The sequence below is a fragment of the Pungitius pungitius genome, chromosome 2 (genome assembly GCF_949316345.1).
Source record: "Pungitius pungitius chromosome 2, fPunPun2.1, whole genome shotgun sequence".
Lineage (NCBI taxonomy): Eukaryota > Metazoa > Chordata > Actinopteri > Perciformes > Gasterosteidae > Pungitius > Pungitius pungitius.
Genome location: NC_084901.1, coordinates 31,670,048 through 31,688,780, shown reverse-complemented (window position 1 = coordinate 31,688,780; position 18,733 = coordinate 31,670,048). Strand labels below are relative to the sequence as shown.

The following is an 18,733-nucleotide window of genomic DNA, read 5'->3' as shown; positions in this document are numbered from 1 at the left end:
GGACATTACAAAGTTCAATATCGGACAAAGTATTTAGTCACAGCATGAAGGGCAGTATCAAAATGTCCCTTACTGTGCTCGCCGTACTACGTTGCAAAAAACCCTTAATTAAACCGCAGGCTATTGTCCCACATCTACAGTAGTGTCCACTGCTCCCACGATGAGCTTTCATCTGTTAGCCGCACACATTCGGGTGTTTATCTGTTGCTCAGGCCACAGCAGGTGGTATCTCTGCCCTACTGCGCAGCATTGTCTGGGCTGAAAGAGATGCCTTTGAGTCACTACAGCTTTGTATCTGAAACTACACCCCTATTCCCCTGAGAACAAGAGCATCTCTGCATTTCATAAAGCAGCGTATGGTTGTTCAGAGACCTTCAGCTATTTATAGATGCGAGGGCTCCAAATCCATTACAGACAGGAGGTATACAGACAGGCGGATAAGCACCAGCAGCGCCACAGGCGTGATAATGCACCTTTTATCTGTTCGCATCATCTCCCCTGTCGCCACCAGATGCATTTCCCCGTAAATCAATATTGTATTTTGACCAAATCGTGACCCGGGATGGACATCTTTTGAACGTTAATAGTGATGAGGAACAGCGTGCTTTGTTTAGGATTCAGTGGGAGAAGACGGCACTCTTTAAAAACATAACTCCTGCCTCACTTGCCGTTCCACTGATAGCAGCAACAGATGGGACTCTGAAGCGTTTGCTCCCTATATGTTTCATGCCAGCTTGCGCCTTCATTTTACTTTTTTAAATGCACAGGCAGCACATTACACTTGATTTACAAATTCATTTTGAGTCTACGGTTTCTTGTACCAAGCTCAGGAGCAAAAGACATTTATCTGAGGCTGCGCTGGCTGGCAGCCACGAGGCATTTCTCAAGATAGTAAGCAGGTTGGTTATTTGATAGTGCTTAAAAGGCTGTACTGTGCCAATATTATTTGATGTTCTCCACATCGAGCTAACGCCTTTCTCTGACCCCTTCCCCTGGTTTCTGTTCTCTTTTGCACCCTCCGCCCCGCTTTCTCTGTGGATCCATTGCAGACTCCAGAGGAGCTGGACGACTCTGACTTTGAGACCGAAGACTTTGATGTTCGTAGCAGGACCAGCACGCAGACAGAGGATGACCAGCTCATTGCCGGCCAGAGTGCACGGGTAAGATATTCGTCGCCTCTCGTAGTGGGTATATACAGACATTCCTGAGTGGGATCTCTTGCCTTTTGAAAACCTTTAGTTCTCCAATTGGCTCATGTGAGATGCATCCAAATGCATATTAAAAGTACACATTCAGTTATGGAACTTGAGTAAATTTAGTTAATATGCTATTCTAGAACATCCCATTGCTTTGTACAGAAAAGAGCAACTGGGTGTCTAGATCACAAGTGGAAGTACACATCCTTTTTAGGATTGTACGTTCATGGCGATGTTTTAAGAGTCACTGATTTTCCAGACACTGCAGTCCCATTGTTGGTGTTAATGGATTGTTCACAGTTGGCTTGGTGCCGCCATATCTCATGCGACCAAAGTTTTTCCTCATAGCTCTTGTGCACAGGTGGGTCTGATTTACAGTGTTAAATAGTTTTTAGGTGCAGTCCTATAGAAAGAAAGTATAGAATTTGTGCATTACATCCTCCAGACCTTTTTGACATTTTTCAAAATGCTTAAAAGTTAAATTATGTGTGAACATTTACACATTTTGGAAGAGTGATCCAAAAGTGGATAGCGGTTTTGTTAAAGGATTATGCGCCTGTTTTCTTCGGCAAAGGCTTTTCATCTTTGCACTTTGTGAAACTGCTTTACTCCGGCTTAGGTCACTGTGGGGAGAGTCCTATTTACCAGTAATGGAATCAACGCTCACCCAATGATATTTGATTTCCTTCTTTTAAGTGTCTGCACACTTCTGCCTCACTAGGCTCATTTATTGAAGGTCTGATTGCCTGTTTGGAAACTGCCAGTTAACCCTCAAGCCCAAGAGGATGGATAGAGATGGTGCTAAACACATTTGCACTTGGTATTAAGTAGCACAAGACAAATGCCCTTCTATTGATCCTCAGTGACCAGAGGCATAGAGTTCAATAAATGTATATTCATCCGTAAGATATCCCGTACCGTTACTTGGTGGCTGTGAACCCTATTCTAAACCCAGCTTTTGTAGTGGTCCAAAAAAATGAATCACAGTCCCCACTACACCAATTGGCAAAATGCCAAAAGTGGTGATGCCAACATTTATTTACAGAAAATGTATTTTTGTCTTAAGTCTTTGCTCCAATATTACTGCTACTATAGGCTACATATGTTGATGCCTTAAGAGAGCATTAAGAGTTAAATAAAAATAAGCTTCTTAACAAGAAGGTTTAAGGGAAGAAAAATGAAACTTTGTTCTGGACAAAGTGGTGGCAGAAGTATTTCAATACTTTCAGGCAAGTGTAAAATATGTAAGAATGTATAGAGGAAGTGACAAAGTAAAACAATGTCTTCTACTCTGACCCCAAACAACGCTGCTGCCTGGCAAGAAAATGAATTGGCATCCATAGCGACCGCAGGAGATGATGTAAAACTAAATGCCCCCGAGACCGAAGTCTGCCTCGGCAACAGTAAGCCGAGGTCTTGTGCACTAACCCTCTACGCTTCCTATAATTCCTCCTTCAGGCCATCATGGCCCAGCTGCCCCAGGAGCAGAAGGCAAAGATTGCCGAACAGGTGGCTAGCTTCCAGGAAGAGAAGAGCAAGCTGGATGCTGAGGTATCCAAGTGGGATGACAGCGGCAATGACATCATAGTGTTGGCCAAGCAGATGTGCATGATCATGATGGAGATGACAGACTTCACCAGGTGAGTTTCAACAAACAGATTGGCTCCTGCGAAGAGCCGTTTTTCTTTTTTTTCTTCACTCTTCCCGCAGCAAATGATGTCTGTATTTAGTCCTTGCAGACATTCTTGTGACCTCAGAAGACTTGTGAATGCCCTGGTTTGTAGTGCGGTTTTACATTTCAAGAGTTTGTGGTCCGTGTCACAGTGCCAATATGAATGTCACTTTACCCGTCCTCACATTAATATTCCGATAGTTGTGCAAGTCGAGCAGAATGCCCCCGGGACACGAAATGCGTGTTTAAGTTAAGCCAAATACAACCTCCATTAAGCCCACATTTGTTTCCCAACATTTGTCCATATCTGCACACTACTATGCGCCCAGTTTAACACTACTGTTCATGCATCAACGCTCTTCATTTTCCTTAAGCAGCACTGTTGGTAGGATTTTCTTCCTGATTATTTTTTCCTTCTTCCCCTAATCTTAATATGCTGGTACACGAATAAAGTGCGTGCGTGCAATAAATCTGAAATGGACAGTCTCATTCAGCAGAGCTCCTGTAAGGTGTCCACGTTCACCCTCGTTTGGTGGGTTGGTTCAAGGCAATTATGATGGTAGAAAAAATTGTTTGAATAAAACATCTCAGTAATACCAATTTTTCCACTTGAAATGGTATGTAACATATTTTCGGTGTGTGTATATATAAAATCCGCAGAACTACATTTTCGGTGGTTAGGTGCTGGAAACGTGTTTCACTTGTCAGAAGCATTGATTTCTGCAGAACTGAAACAACTAGGATGTTAATTTTCTATCATGACTTTTCCATATACCATATTCTGTACTTGTGGACAACATTGTGCGCATGACACTGGTATTTGCCTCCTTTTTTGGGAATGTTCACAATTTATCGTGTGTGCCTCTGCGCGCGCAATGTGCAGAGGCATTTTGATTAGTTGACTGTACACGACTGCCGTTTTTCTTAAATTCAACTGTTACTCAGAGGGCATTTTGCAGCCAAGTCTGAGTCATATCCGTAATGATGAAACGCTGCCTCCCGATCCCAGTCTTCTGAATGGGTCACAAATCCCGTCTCTTTGGCCAAACAAGTTCAACACTGAAAGGCTGTGGCAGAGATCTAACTACTAGTCACTGATCTCACAGAGGTCACCCAGGGCCCTGTGATTTTTAATTAGCAGTGCATTCAGCCAAAAGAACCAAGGAAAAGAAATAGAATAGAAATATTTGCTTCCTTTTGCATTCCATCCACTGTGGAGACGCCCATGTAATTGGGATGCAAATGATGCTTCCGTTCTCTCAGATGAAGTCAGCTGTGTCTATATATTTTCAGAGGTTTTTGCTGGCGGTGACATCTTTACGTTAACATAAAGGAACCTGCTTTATCAGTTTCACAGTAGATGGCCGACCCTCGGATTTCAAATAAAAAGCTTTACAGTCAGCATTCCAGGCAAAGTATCATATTTTGGGATTAATTGGTTTAAAGTTTCTATATATAAGTTTCTATGTGTTTTTGAGAATACAACACACATTTTCAGCATTTCTTTAATTACGTTTTTAATGTTTGTCAAACTATTGACCACTGCATGCATGAGTTTTCCATGTTTTTCAGATTTGTGGCCGTTTATGCTAATCAAAAACTTGTTTTGTTTGGACTCGATCATCGGATGTCTTGTATAGCCGCTCACCTCTCAACCTGAAGGAAAAAATCTTGAACACGGAATCCCGGAGCTCATTAATGTGCCAGTTCGGCGCTCAAGTGGTAATGTGTCAACTGGGTCAAAGTCGCTCATGTTGGAGCGATACAAGTAGAGCAATGCAGATTTATTTTGGATCGCCCACAAGGCCTTTTAATCTCGTGCCTGGATTTTAAACAATCAAAACAACCAATGCCCTGCTTCCTTGAAAACAACAAAAAAACAATGTTTGGAATTTTGCTGCTTTATAGCTGCATGTAACCAGTGGCTGAGGGTTTTCCTGAATTCAATATCTATTGGAAATATGCCGTCGCTAACATGGGCCCCTGTCACTGAAACAGCATTTTACCCCAAGCTGCTGATTTATTCTTGTAGTTCACCTGATTTTATGAGCACATAGAACCCAATTACCATCTCAGCTCCCATTGTTCGAAACCTTCCTTCAGATAGCAATTCATAAGACACTTTGTTCTTCAAATGTGTGCACCCTTCATTAATTGCACACAAATATAGAATTCTAAATTGAGTGCTATTTCTCTCGTTCAGGTTTTAATTAACTTAGGGCAGTTAAAAAAAGAAGCAAAATAAGAAATATGGTGAGCGATATTCATCCTTCGCTGTCAAGTTTTTAATGAAATGTGTTTAAGGTTGAGCTTTAGTGTCTTAACCTTGGTCTTAACCAACATGGCCAGGATGAGCCTTAAAGGCGCATTATTCTCCATGCTCGGCCATTTTAATCAGAAAGTTAATGCAACCAAGTTGACTTTTTTTCCTCCATTAGTGCAGTGTTATAATTATTCATGGTCTGCTACTAGAACTAGAAATAAACCATTATACATTTGGCACTATGAGTGTCTTAAGAACTGCACACGGCTGTCGGTTGGCCAGAAAATAAATCTCCGAATCTGCCTCGCCTCTCTCAGGCGGCCCTTGGCGTACAGGGAAGGTCAGTCGCTGACTAATTCAGCCCCGCCCGTGTTATTGCCCCCTTAACCTTGAGTCGGCACAAAGCCCTGCCAAGGTTAATGCTGCGTGAGATAATCGCTGTGGACCTCTCTCCTGACAAATCGGTGGAGAGTGAAGAGGATTCTTCACCACTGGCGCATTGCTCGTGGCCCTTTGCCGCCACGCATGAATAAGGCATGTATGGCTCGGAAACATGCAACGTATTTGAGAGCCACCTGTTTTGGAGCAGCATCGGTGCTTTGCTGTGCGCGGCCGATGTGCCTTGCACCAATCTGGACGCCCGCAGCTGTCCCCACACTGGAAGTCCAGTTTTTCTTTCTTCTCATTGTACAAGTCCACTGCTGAAAGCCTTGCAGCGATGTCCTCCCCGTCAGGTGTTTTCTAGTCTGCATGGCCTCTTTTGTGCAGTGAGCGCTTTATTTCCAACAGCCAAAGAAAAGCAAACCGCGTTCACCAAAATCAGTGGTTGCTGTACTCGCGCTTTTGGGATCTTGATTTTATTTTATTGAGTCAGGTGACTGCTAAACACCAGCAACACTCTATTGAACCCACAGTGTGCATCCTGGTCCCCTCCCAACCCCAGAGCCCCATCACAAAGCCTGCAGCGCTTTGTCCAGGGGTTGACTTGTCCCCAGAAAGCTTCCAGTCTGTCCTCTGACGCATGGCCTCTTCCACTAGGGCCGCGCTTTGCAGCAGAGGGAGAGTGCGAAAGGGGGAGGGGTGGAGGGGAAGCGAGAGAACGGGACACAAAAATCCATCTGTTCTGGGTTGGATGGCTCATTTTTTAGCCTGGAGAGAGCATCTTTGAATCCAATTTGTGCCTCATGCCAACTGTGTCCCAGAGTCCCTTGTGGGAGCAGAAAACAAATGCAAATGGCTGACAAGCTTTACAATGTGTGGGGTCAGGGCTAAACTGACCTGCACTTGGGATGAGCCTTGTCTGTCTCTAGACTTGTCAATGGTGGACACTTGACATCAGGACAATGACAAGTCTGAGTTCATTTCAGTTGTGCTCTCATCCCTTCGCTTCCCATACTTGGCTCAAAATGATCACGCCTGGCTGGTGTGCGTGCACATAAAACTAGTCTTTGGGACTCAGCCCTCTATAAAACCCTCCAAAGCTGCTTGAATAAAAGGGGGCAAGCAGCCCGTTGCTCTTCTTCTGTTCCAGTCTGCTTCTCCAAACCATGAGTTTGCAGACTGCCATCTACTGCAGCAAATGCACTGACTATGGATACAACCTTGCTTCAAAAGTAAAAAAAAAAAAGATGGATTATATATAATGCATTGAAGATTGAAGTGAAAATGTCTGTTATGATAGAAAGCCTATGGCACTGTTAACCACTATGATACAATGGCCTTTTCAATCGTGAATATGATCGTGATGACTCTAAAAAGCGAGTCAGCAACATTTTTCATCCATCGTGTGCTGGATGACAGGGACGCCCTCGTTTTCCAAGTGAGTTGATGGCGCTCAAAGAGTGGTACTACAGCGCCTTGTTGCAATCTGTAAGGCCGGCCCTGAGAGTGAAGGCTGCCCCCCTGCATTTAATGGCTTATAAAGGGTGCTCAGCTCTGACTGAACTATACAGTGCCAGACGGTTAGTGTTTTATGCGTTAGTGGTCTGCATGTCGACATGCACATATTTTTGCAACATATTCCCATAAGTCATGCTTCCCTTTCCATACTTGCCCGTGACAGAAAACGTAAATGAACGACCAAAACGGACGGATGCTTCATGACTGAGATGCCACTCCTGCAAATTGGTTGGGATCAGAAACGGTGACTAAACTTTTCCCCATTTTTCTCCCCCAGGGGGAAGGGCCCTCTGAAGAATACGTCTGACGTCATCAGCGCCGCCAAGAAAATTGCAGAGGCAGGATCGCGAATGGACAAGCTGGGCCGCACCATTGCTGACAATGTAAGTCTTTTAATGAGCCGCCATCCCAAAGGGTTAGATGTGGACCACCCCTTTTTGTGCTGGCAACCCCGATAAATAGTGGTGCCACAATTACACCTTCAGGCTACAACAAGAAACTAGTGCCTTGGCACATGGGACAAATTACTCTTAAATCTGGTGCAAATAACATGTACAACATGTGGTGTTAAATGAAGCGCTTCAAATTACTTGACTTCTTCCAACCTGCTCCACCGTATTACTTTATTTAGTGTTCAAAGAATCAATCAGACCAATGTTTATTTGTTGCACTAGCTGACAATTCCTACTCGTTCCTGCATACACAAGTGTAGTGCGTTTGATCGTTGTGATGGTCACTAATTTACCGCACCAAGTTACAAACCAACGGTTTGTCATGTTGTTGGCGGCCCAACTTTTCCCGCAGCGTATTCTGTCGTCTTAATACTGTTGTATCCAAAAAGGAAGTTGCAAAACATCACTCGGCTCAAGCACAAATGCTTTTGTAGATCGTAGAGAAAGGCCCGCTCAGCAGAGCGCTTCGGATGTTAACTGCTATGATTTGTGTTATTCATGAGACGCCCCTTACCAGTCTTTGCCAATTTCTTTCAGGATCAAACACTCCCTCGCTCTTCCGTCTCCCACTCCCCAATTCCATCATCCCTCCACATCCATCCCACACCCCAGAGACTATGGTCCTTGACATTGGGACGCACACATTCAATTATCCGTGGCTTCATATTTCACTTAAACACTTGCACTGTACCGCTCCTCGGGGAGACACTGTACATGATTTATCCCCCAACTTATTCATTTGCCATCTCTTAGGCATGAGCGCGTAGTCCCGGTGTCTGCGCCGTACAGCCAGTTTTGTTGTTAAATCTTGGAAAAAGTTGATTGCAACACAAAGTGTTTGTCATATTGAGGTCTTATCCAGACGTCGGTGGATCCCGTGTGCTGCTACATCGGAGCATACACAGTGGCTCAGAAAGGCACACACTGGCTTCAGTTGTTTGCTGCATTTTCAGTTTCTGTGTGTAATGAACAGAGATTTCTGGGGAAATATTCTGGGGCAATTTCAGGAACATTGGGGGAGGGGAAGATTATATATATATCATGCTTTTGAAAAAGATTCTCCAGTAATTTAGCTAGTCTTCCAAGGGAAGATGTAGAATAAGTCCCTCTTAGTCTGATAGAATAAGCTGCTGGCCTCCAAGAGCTCCGCGTGATTTTTTTATTGAAGGTGACCTTAAATCTTTGATACTAAAGGCCCAGGTCTATCGCGAAGTATAAATTGTATCTTTTTCGACCTCACTGAATCTGCATCATCTGAATGGGGAATAAGCCGTTCTGGAAAGTGACTTTTTTTTTTTTTTTTCATGCTTCACTGCCGCTTTTGAAGATGCTTATTCTCTTTAATGAAAACGGTGTTATCCCCCAAAGAAAACAGATGGTCTACTGTGCAGGTGTGTGTGTGTGTGTGTTTATGCCTTGCGTGTGATCACGTCTGACTGGCCTGCCTATCCACATTCACATGTGTACAGATGTGTTTGATATGTGTGACTGTTTTGTTCTCTTGTCCTCAATGGTTTGTTGCCAACTTGTCTGTCTCGTCCTTTTGTGGATGTATGTTTGCGAGTGTGTACACTATTAGGGCTTATCCGGTTTTGAAGCACTCAAAGCATGAATAAATGAAGAGCGTTGGCTGTTGGAACTTGTGTCTTTGCCAAGACTGAGGACCCCTTCAGCCTCTGAACCCTATCCAGCTGTCCCTCGTAGGTTTTTCCCTCTCAGCGGGCACCAGAACACCGGCGGATCAGGCGACACTCACCCGTAACACCTCAGCCTGGCCTCCCAGGGACGGAAATGGGGTGGACAGAGTAATGAAGGAGAGATGGGATAAGCAGAACAAAGTGTTTGTATGGCGTGAGGATTGTTCCTACTGAGAAGAATCCATTAGGAGGGCTTTGCCTTTTAATTAGCAGTGTAATTGCCAGGTGGCCGTTAAAACAACAAAAAAAAAACCAACTATTTATGCAGGCAGTTTATAGTTCGGGCCGGATCTCTAACCAAGCAGGAGATGCCACAGGCGCACTTGCAGCGAAAGCATGGCGCGTCAGGTTTGTCCAAATCCACCAGCGGCAATACTTGAGTGAATCACCTCCAAGACTTGCACATACTGACAGTCGGAGGAGCAAAGGCAATGCTGGGACTGCTCATTAGCCGAGGCATATTAATCACTCGTGCTGTGTGCCTATGGCCTGGAGGGCCCATGAGGGTTTACTCCTCACATAAAACACATCAGCAGATGGTCCCAGACTGATAGCACAGCATGTAGCCCACACGGTTTCCCCTTCGCAAGACTCAGTCAGCTGAGACGTTGAGGTGGACACGGGCTAGTTTGGCATTGGCGTTTTTTTTCAAATGCACTTAAATGCGTGTAATAGAGCCTTGTTAAAGTTTTAAAGAAATGAGCGTAGTGCAGAGACGAGCTGCGGGATTTAGGTCAGTGCCGTACAAAGGTCTGCACTGCAGCTTATTAAGAATTTACGACCCTCCTCTGCAGGGCACCTTATGAGAATTCCATCGCAGTGGGCTGGTAAACAAATAATGCTTTGTAATTGAGATTTATAATGCAAATGTGTTAGCCACTATGTAGTCCATAAATTTCTGCTGCTCGCCTGCTCACCACATAAACACTTGCATGAACACGTACAAAAAACATGCACATAAAATAAGGCTTACATATTTGGAGAATGGGCCTGTGCGTGCGTGCATGTGTGTGTCGTGCGAGCTTTGTTCTCATGATGTATACTGACATACATGGTGCACTTTTCCAATTTGCATTCAATCAGTGGAGATTTATGGTGATCCATGGGCTCTGGTGCTGGTCACAGTCTAATCCCGGCTCTGGCCCCAGACGCTCCGCAGCAGACAGGGTTGTAAATTACTTACTGCAGTGGGGAGGCGAAATCACCCAGAGAGCCCACAAATTCTCAGCTCAGCAGTTCAAGGGTCAGCCGTCGGCAGACTGCGCTTCAGCCCAGATAAGTGAAGACCACCTTATTTGCTGGTTTAGAAAACGTATCAACTCCGGATTGATTGTTTTGAAAGGCGGTTGCCCACGATAACTCGATATTAACACATAATGTCGAGCCTGTCTGCCTAATGGAAGAGTTCTGGCTTTGATGGTGCTGCGTTTAGTTGCCAAAGAGCTCCCAGAGGTTGATTATCATTTCTGAAGTGCATAGAAAGAACAGCCAAACATCTATATGTCATGGTTGTTTGGCCATGATTTGGGCAGGTTAAATTCTGCATCGCTGTGACAGGAAGGCGGGGGGGGGGGGGGGGGTGTGAACAGCTTGAAATCTTAGATCTTGAAATTAAATTAAATCTAACTTCTTGATCAGTCTGGTTTCTAATTGAGCCAAACGGTGTAAAGACTCGTCTGAATGTCAAACATTGATTTATAAATGTTTTAACATGCCTGTAGTTCTCGCCTCCTCTGTAGCAGCCGTGTTAAATTCTAGGTTTTGCTGACAAGTAAGATGGTGAAACGCCTGACTGACAGGTGCAGCATGAACATTCAAAATTGATGGGAGCCATTTAATTGGTCCCCATGGTTACCTCTCAAGTCTTTCTGGCTCGCCCCCAGCTGGATCTTCTCCTGTCACACTGAGACTGTCGGCTTCACTGTCCCGTTAACATTCCCAGGTGCTGGTGTGATTGAATTTGCCCCACACAAAGAGAGCTTTTTTTTTTTTTTTTAGCTGATGCCATTAGAGGAGATCTGGCTATCATCAATCTGTTTGTAATGAATCGTGATTGATATCCGCAGCTCGTGGCAGATTTATTTTTAGCCGCAACCGTTAACACAATCGGCACCAGACTTGGCTAAATCTAATGTAAAGCACATTACTATAAAGCCTATTAACGAGCTTCAGCAGAGCCCTGCTCTCTAGGTGCTCTGTGGGCCTTTTTTTCAAGCAGTAAAATTCTTCACATGCATTTTAGTCACGTTTCATCGTCATGTCATGTTTTAACGTATAAGAATAATTCTTTGTGCATCATGAAGTGTCTACTTCTCCTGCTGTTGCCTAAAGGAACAGAATGATCTTCCACTGCTTTGTTTCCTGTATCTCCATAAACCGTTGCATTGATTTCAGTCACACGATTTCCCCCAGTGGCAACACACTAACATGTACTGTAATTGCACATGAACAGTGTGGGGGGGTGTGTGTGGGTGTGGATTGTGTTTGCGTGGCGTAAGTATTATTCCTCCTGAGAGATGAATCCATTAAGAGGACTTTGCCTTTTAATCAGCAGCGTAATTGCCAGGTGGAAGTTAAAAACTACCAAAAACAAACAGTCAAACCGAGGGGGAAGGATTTTGAACTGGCGCTGCTTCCATCGCAACGCGTACCCTTCGTGACACAGTCTGCAGAGGACCGCCACGGTGTCCCTAAAAGACGGTGGTTTGGAAAACGTTCTGGCTAAATGTGGAGCGATTGTTTGCCGTAGAAACACAGCCGTCAGAAGATGGAGCGTTGAGAGCAAAGTGAACTTCGCAGGAGTCGCCGCTAGTTCAACATGTTCCACCTCCAGTATGATCACGTGTGTGGTTAAAATACAATTTCTAAAGGGATTACTCATTATTACTTGTAAAATTTACGTGTCAAAGCAGTGATGCCAAATTGTGACGTCCCTTCAATGAGAACCACAACCCAAACCTCTCAAATGTGATGTATGGGGAAAGTAGAAATCTGTTTGTTTTTTTTCTCGCACAGATTTATTTCATTTCATGAGGGCAAGCGAGTGAAAAACAAAACCCGCCAGTAAATACCTCCATATGCACTGCTCCGTGGCTCTGGGCATCAGGTGGCTGGCCGTGGCGCATTAGAATGCTTCCTTGTCAGTAAATATTGGAGATTGGCATTTCCTGTGGGTGATGCGTCCTGAAAGGTCAGTGCTGGGCAGCTGCAGCACACGGGCTCTGCCTCTGTCTCTATATAATGGAATTCAGCGGCGCTGCGTGGCATTTCCAATGATGGGATCTGACCTTCCTGATCACCATTTATATCATGAACATTACCCAACACGGAGCGCAGCGAAACGCTTCTGTTTAACATCCTGCTCTTTCACTGTTATCTGCCTCATTTCCTCTTCTTATTTTGTCTACTTTGGTTCACTCGGCCGTCTGAACAGTCTCTAGAGCGCTAGCTTGGATGCTAAAGGCAAGAGCTACCTGCACGCACACAGATGTGAACTCGTGAATATGGAAGTTAGGATATTAGAACACTTGAATAAAGCTCTAGTACCCTTTTTGAATAGACTTTGATGGGTCACCTTTATTTTTTCGAGAAGCCAGCAGTGATGAGGTCATGACAACTCCACCAGTCTGACATTTCCAGCTGTACTGCTGTCCACCTTTTTGGAAAATGGTGACTCACCTTTAACATTAATTTGCCTTGAAACGGTATGAAAACGGAGTCCAGATGAAGCTTTTTGTGGCCGGTCTCCTTGCCGTATCTCAACAGCTGACCAAGCAAGGTTAAGTGTCCCCGGCCATATCTGGCCACACAGCATGTGAGGGGAAAGAGGGATGCTACGTCATCAGTCCTGGGGAACGTCTTGCAGCAGCACTAGAGCCGATAAGGGGAGGGGGGGCGGAGATTACAATGATGTGGTTGACTTCACTATTAGCAGAGAGCATCACTCAGTGGGAACAAGAGCGACAATTAGTGGTGATCATAAGTCATGGATGGGATCACTGAAGAAGAAGAAAGGGAACAAATGCAACTTTTAGAGAACCCCGATCTGCAGCCCATACTAATTGGTGCCTCGTGATGGACCTTACATGCAGATGCAAATCTCTATTGTTTGATGCAGCTGGTCTACACGGTCTGGACATTTCTTTTCTTGGCCACTGCTCGGAGGACACTTAAAACATGTTGTAAATGTACTTTTATTCTTATTTATTGTAAATAGTTTTTTTTTCTCTAAAAAAACACAACATGCCATCACTGCTACTACGTTACCAGTCCTCCTGTTGATGAAGACAGGTTTTGATTGTGACATCGTTCTGCAGCGATGTCCCGACCGCATATTTGACTGATTATTGCTGGATAACCGTCTTCGGTAAAACGCTTATTTCACGCTGTGATGGTTAACATGTATTTGTGCCGTTGTTCTGCGGTTCGTATGCTTGACAAACTGTGAGGGGGGGGGGGTGGTTCGTAGGAATCACCGATCAACGGGGGCCCGTAAATATTCTTATTGTGTTGGTTCTTTTAACGCCACAGCAAATTGCGTTTTGTTGAATCGAATCATTTGAATTGCGAGGCCAGATGTGATTTTCATCTCCGAGCACTTGGCTGCACAACGTGCACATCCACTGACGTATTGGTTTACATTAGGTCTTGTGCATTGTTGTTATTCATGCCAAACATAGTAGGGGAGAGGGCGTCTGTGAAATGTGAGCTCGCTCCTGATGCATCTGGTGTGGAAACATTGAACCCCAGTTCAGTCAGCGAGCCACTTGAGCTCCTCTAATGAGGATCCGTGTGCGAGTACACAGGCGCTTCTGTTTTTTTCTACAGGAACCCGAAAACAATCCAAGGTGTTCTCGTCTCTTCTCCGTGCAGCTCCTGTATGCACATGTCCCACTGAGAGCAGCCTTGCAGAGTTTCCTGAGTGCCGAGTGAAGCCAGCAACTGAGCTGAGTACGAGCACAAGTGATGCTTTCACAGTGCCCTGCTCTCAGCCGTCTGAATACTTCCCCAAGCCCTCATTAGCATGGCTGCTGCATTCAGCCTCATTGCAGGTCTTTGCTATTGCATGTGTGTGATTGCGCAGGCACACTCTCAGAGACACACACACACACACACACTACTTAAGCCCCCTCCCAACTCCAGTTGAATCCTCCTGTCTACGTCCCGTTTCCCTAGTAGGATTTTTTTCCTCATTTACTTCTGCGTACTGTTACCCCTCTGGCTCACTCTTCATCCTCATCCTTTCTCCAACTTATTTATATCTGCTTCTTCACGGCCTTTTTTTTTTGTTTAACCTTCCATCCACTCATTTTATTATTCTAGGATCTCAGCTATGTACGATGGTCATTCTTTTCAGCTCGCTGTCCTCTGCTTGCATACCTTCTCTGCGTTTCACTTAGCCGATATATATATATAAATATTTATTTATTTATTAATCGTTAGAAGATGGCAAAGACTTGCTTAATGTCAGAGGTCAGCTATAGAGCTGTTGGGGGGAAAACAGAACTGCTTTTGCCCCAAACTATATTGTGGGTTTCTTCGCTGATGTGTGCGAAGGAGTACAGCTGGGCGGTGTGCAAAACGCGTGCACACATGGCTGTATGCCATGTGTCTATGCGCTATATTCAGTGCAGCGCTCGACACTCCCACCAGGGATAGTGACGCGCTCTGCAGGATTAGAGGCACCACGTCCTAGTCTGTTTGAAGTGTCAGAGACCCATCTTGATACGAGGATGTTTCCCCTGCTTCTTTCGCACAGGGAAAAGAAACCGGTGGAAATGTGAATTTAGTGCATTTAAATCGTTATTCCAAGAAATCCGTTGCTCACTCACAGCCAGACGAAATGCCTCTTCAGCCGGTCTAGACGCACGCAAACCCTTGTGCACGTCAGCATCGACCTCCCAGACTCCTTCCTGCAGAGAATCCATCAATTAAAAGATTGGCTGCCATTACCTCCCTCTCACCTTTTTCCTGCACTCCAAATTAGCGGCTGCCAAAGGACTCAGTATTTTTTTTAGCCCGGCCTGTTCAGATACGCACGCACGTGGTCATTCCATGTGCCTTTCACGGCTAAAGGTAGTTTAGAATGGGATTTACCCCCTGCTGATTATAGTAACCGTCTCTCACCGTGTCCAGAGAATTCCTGACAGGGCGCCAGTGTGCCCCGTCGCTCAGCTGATGTCTGCCGCAAAGCGCCCTGACCCCCGCCCCCCCCACCCCCCCATTGGTGCGCTGCCGGCTCTCGCTTGACGAGTAGCTAACGAGAACTGTGGCCTAATTACTTTGCTGGCAGAAGGCTTGTTTAGCAAACTTGGAAAGAGATTGGAAATGGTGTTTTCCAAGGCGGACCACAGTCTAATTATGATGGGATTAAATGATTCAACGCTAAATGGCATCATGCATTTGTGCAGTGCGTCGCTGAAGTGTTTTTTATGATAATTCATTGCTTTTCTTGCAGTTGATGGGTTTCTTCTGTGTCCATCCATGTGTCCGTTTTGTTTTTTGTCCTCAGGTGACTTTTGACCATGTTGTTGTGCCTCGTTGGGATCAGGAACAGACGGATTTTGTATTGATTCCATGGCCTCTGCGTTGCCACACATTTTAGGCTCCCTCTCACCCACTGCAGGTTTCCCCAGAGAATGAATTGTATTTATTGAAGCCTGTTCTAGTGCTTCTCCAACCCCGAGCTGCCAATTCGCACCCTAACATCTAAAGTCCTGTTAGATTGGAGTGTTTCTCTACAAAAACCAAATAAAACCTTCATCTCTGGACGGGGCTGCTGTTTACACTCTGTATTTAGCTTGTATCTTTGTTGCTAAACGGACCTCGCACAAGATGATTACCAATACCTAGAGGTTTTGATTGACAGCAGTGTTTAGCTCCTAATAGAATTAGCATTCTGTGTGACTTGATCGTGCTTAACCCTGTGGAAATGAGTTATCAATCTACAAGGTTGTGGGCGTGAGTTTGTCATTTTGGCTCGGCGCACAGACCTAATGTGGGTGTCTACCTTACCTGTCACACCGCCACTAACTCATCTTGATAAAGTGTGAGATCATGGCGTCGGCCGGATCACATAAATATTCAGATTGAGTAGTACCAGCAAGATCCAAAAATTGATTTATGATGCAGCCTGTGAGCAGGCATCCTTCTAACCACAAACTGGTTTGTGCTTGTATGCAAATTGACGTGGACATTAGTTGACGCCTGTTTGTCTCTTCCCCCCCACAGTGCCCTGACTCCACCTGTAAGCAGGACCTGCTGGCCTACCTGCAGCGTATCGCCTTGTATTGCCACCAGCTCAACATCTGCAGCAAAGTCAAGGCCGAGGTGCAGAACCTGGGAGGAGAGCTCGTCGTCTCTGGAGTAAGTTCAACCTCATTTAAACACATCATTTACAGTTCTCGGTAACCAGCAGTAATGGGCGTTTTTTTTAAATTGGATGTAAAAAAAATGAATACATTTGCTGGGTGACCCAGCAGCCGGTCTGGGTAGAAGGAGGTAATGCAGATGTTCAAAGGGGGCAACACACCAATAAAAGAGGAGAGCAGGGTGCCGGTTTAAAAGCGTTCACACATCAGCATGTTCATTGGAACATTAAGGAGACACAATGCATTTGGGTGAGAAACAATTAATGTAAACAGATTTACAGTTGTTCACAGTGAACTCTGTCTAGCAAGATATTAAATAGATATGCATCAGCTGCCTATCTGGTATTTAAGATAAGACTGCACAAGGCCATTGTTTACCAAACATTTATGCATGCATGACCACTTACTTGCCAGTCCATTCTGTGCAAGAAACAATTAATTCCTCCCTCCTCTCTGCCAAAATTAGTCTTCGCTTCCCACACTTCAGTCAAGTGTGACCAGTGAGATTTTTTTCCATATTCCCAAATGTCCTGTGGAAATCTGAAAGGTTGTCGATGCATCCATATATGTAAATGTGTAGATAGGCTTTGTTTTGACCGCTCTACAAAGCTGATTGTGTTCTCCCCTGTGTCCTCCTCCAGTTGGACAGCGCCATGTCTCTTATCCAGGCCGCTAAGAACCTGATGAACACAGTGGTGTCCACTGTCAAGGCTTCCTACGTGGCCTCTACCAAGTACCAGAAGAGCAAAAATATGGAGTCCCTGAATATGCCCGCTATCTCCTGGAGGATGAAAGCTCCCGAGAAGAAGCCTTTGGTGAAGAGAGAGAAGCAGGACGACGGCCAAACCAACAAGGTCAAGAGGTCCTCTCAGAAAAAGCACATCAACCCGGTGCAGGCTCTGAGCGAGTTTAAGGCCATGGACAGCATCTAGAATGTCCAGCTTACAGCGACAACACAAAGTATTGACCAATGAGTTTATATATAAAGGAAACACTTTTATCGTACGTGTTCCTCATTGCGTAGACCTATTATATATCACTACACTGCCTCGTTTCTATTCCATAAATTCAGATTCTGAAGCATTAACTGGAATGTGCAGTTAGAGGGAAATCAACTGGACAAATGCATTTTTCGATCATATATTTCCTTTCTTTGTCCACGTTTTATGGAAGGAAAGAGCAGATTCTAGAGATAATGTGAGAAGTTATTCCATGAGGCTTATGATTATTTTGTATTCTAACCAGTTTTAGCAATAATGTGGGGTCGCTGGTGTTTTCAACTGCAATGTTTGATTATAGCAAATACCTTCTGTACTGCAAATATTCACTATGCAAAATCTGCCTGCCTTATTTTGACTTGAGAAATAACTGTAGTTCATTTGGAATGTGCTGGGCTAACTGGTAAGATTTTAAATGTTTTGATTCCTTCAAGGAACCAAAGTTAATATATTTCTGTGTGCCTGCTTTTTTCTTACTTTATGCACACTTTAGTTATGCCACTACAACGGTCCAAAAAGGTTTGAATTGACCAACACTATTTTCATGACTCATTTGTACCCATTTCCTTTTGGACTGATTCCTTATAGATTAAGCAGCTCAAGTTTTATAATTTTTTATTTCTTTTTTGATGTAATCAAGGTGACAAAATGTTGTTGCGTTACTTTTTTTTGTTGCATAAGTGACACACATACATACACCCATTTCAGCCCCTCCATATGAATACGCCTGTGCTCCGGAGTCTGGGAGAACCCAGTGGGCTCAACAATGAGCAGAACCCGGGTCGTTATTATCCAACGCCGACGAGCTTAACTGTCAATGAGACCAAACGCCTCCATCCAAGCATGTGTCCAAATTGAGGGATCATTAAGTTTGCTCTCTGCAAGGTAGGCGAAAAAAGGAGGCTTCCACTACGTTTCTTTTCCTTTCCTTTAAACTGGAACACAAATCAAAATGTTATTTCAGGCACAACCTTTAAGAAAGACTAGTAGCATGTTGCCAGGAGTCGACGCTTTCAAATAAAACGGGAGACGGCTTTTGTTTGTTTAGTGAACTTTAGGTGCAGTCGTACGTGGTGTTCTGCTGCGTGGCGGTGCGTTGGTATACAGCGAGGCGCCGACACCCTGCCGCCTTCTTCTTGGGGCCGAGTCTCTGTTTGGCTCGTTTGGCCCCTGTGAGCTGGACTAT

At 44.7% G+C, this 18,733-nt stretch overlaps 1 protein-coding gene across 2 annotated transcripts in view; it reads left to right on the top strand.

The window, feature by feature from the left end:
* The window catches only part of ctnna1 (catenin (cadherin-associated protein), alpha 1), a 62,571-nt gene extending 44,195 nt beyond the window's left edge, over positions 1 to 18,376 (top strand). For both annotated transcript variants that reach the window (XM_037459617.2, XM_037459616.2), the window contains exons 14-18: positions 1,050 to 1,160; positions 2,655 to 2,836; positions 7,308 to 7,413; positions 16,410 to 16,544; positions 17,191 to 18,376. In XM_037459617.2, the coding sequence (XP_037315514.1) occupies positions 1,050 to 1,160; positions 2,655 to 2,836; positions 7,308 to 7,413; positions 16,410 to 16,544; positions 17,191 to 17,481 (825 nt within the window). In that variant the 3' untranslated portion in view covers positions 17,482 to 18,376. The remainder of the gene's footprint in view (positions 1 to 1,049; positions 1,161 to 2,654; positions 2,837 to 7,307; positions 7,414 to 16,409; positions 16,545 to 17,190) is intronic.
* The last annotated feature ends 357 nt before the right edge of the window (positions 18,377 to 18,733 follow it).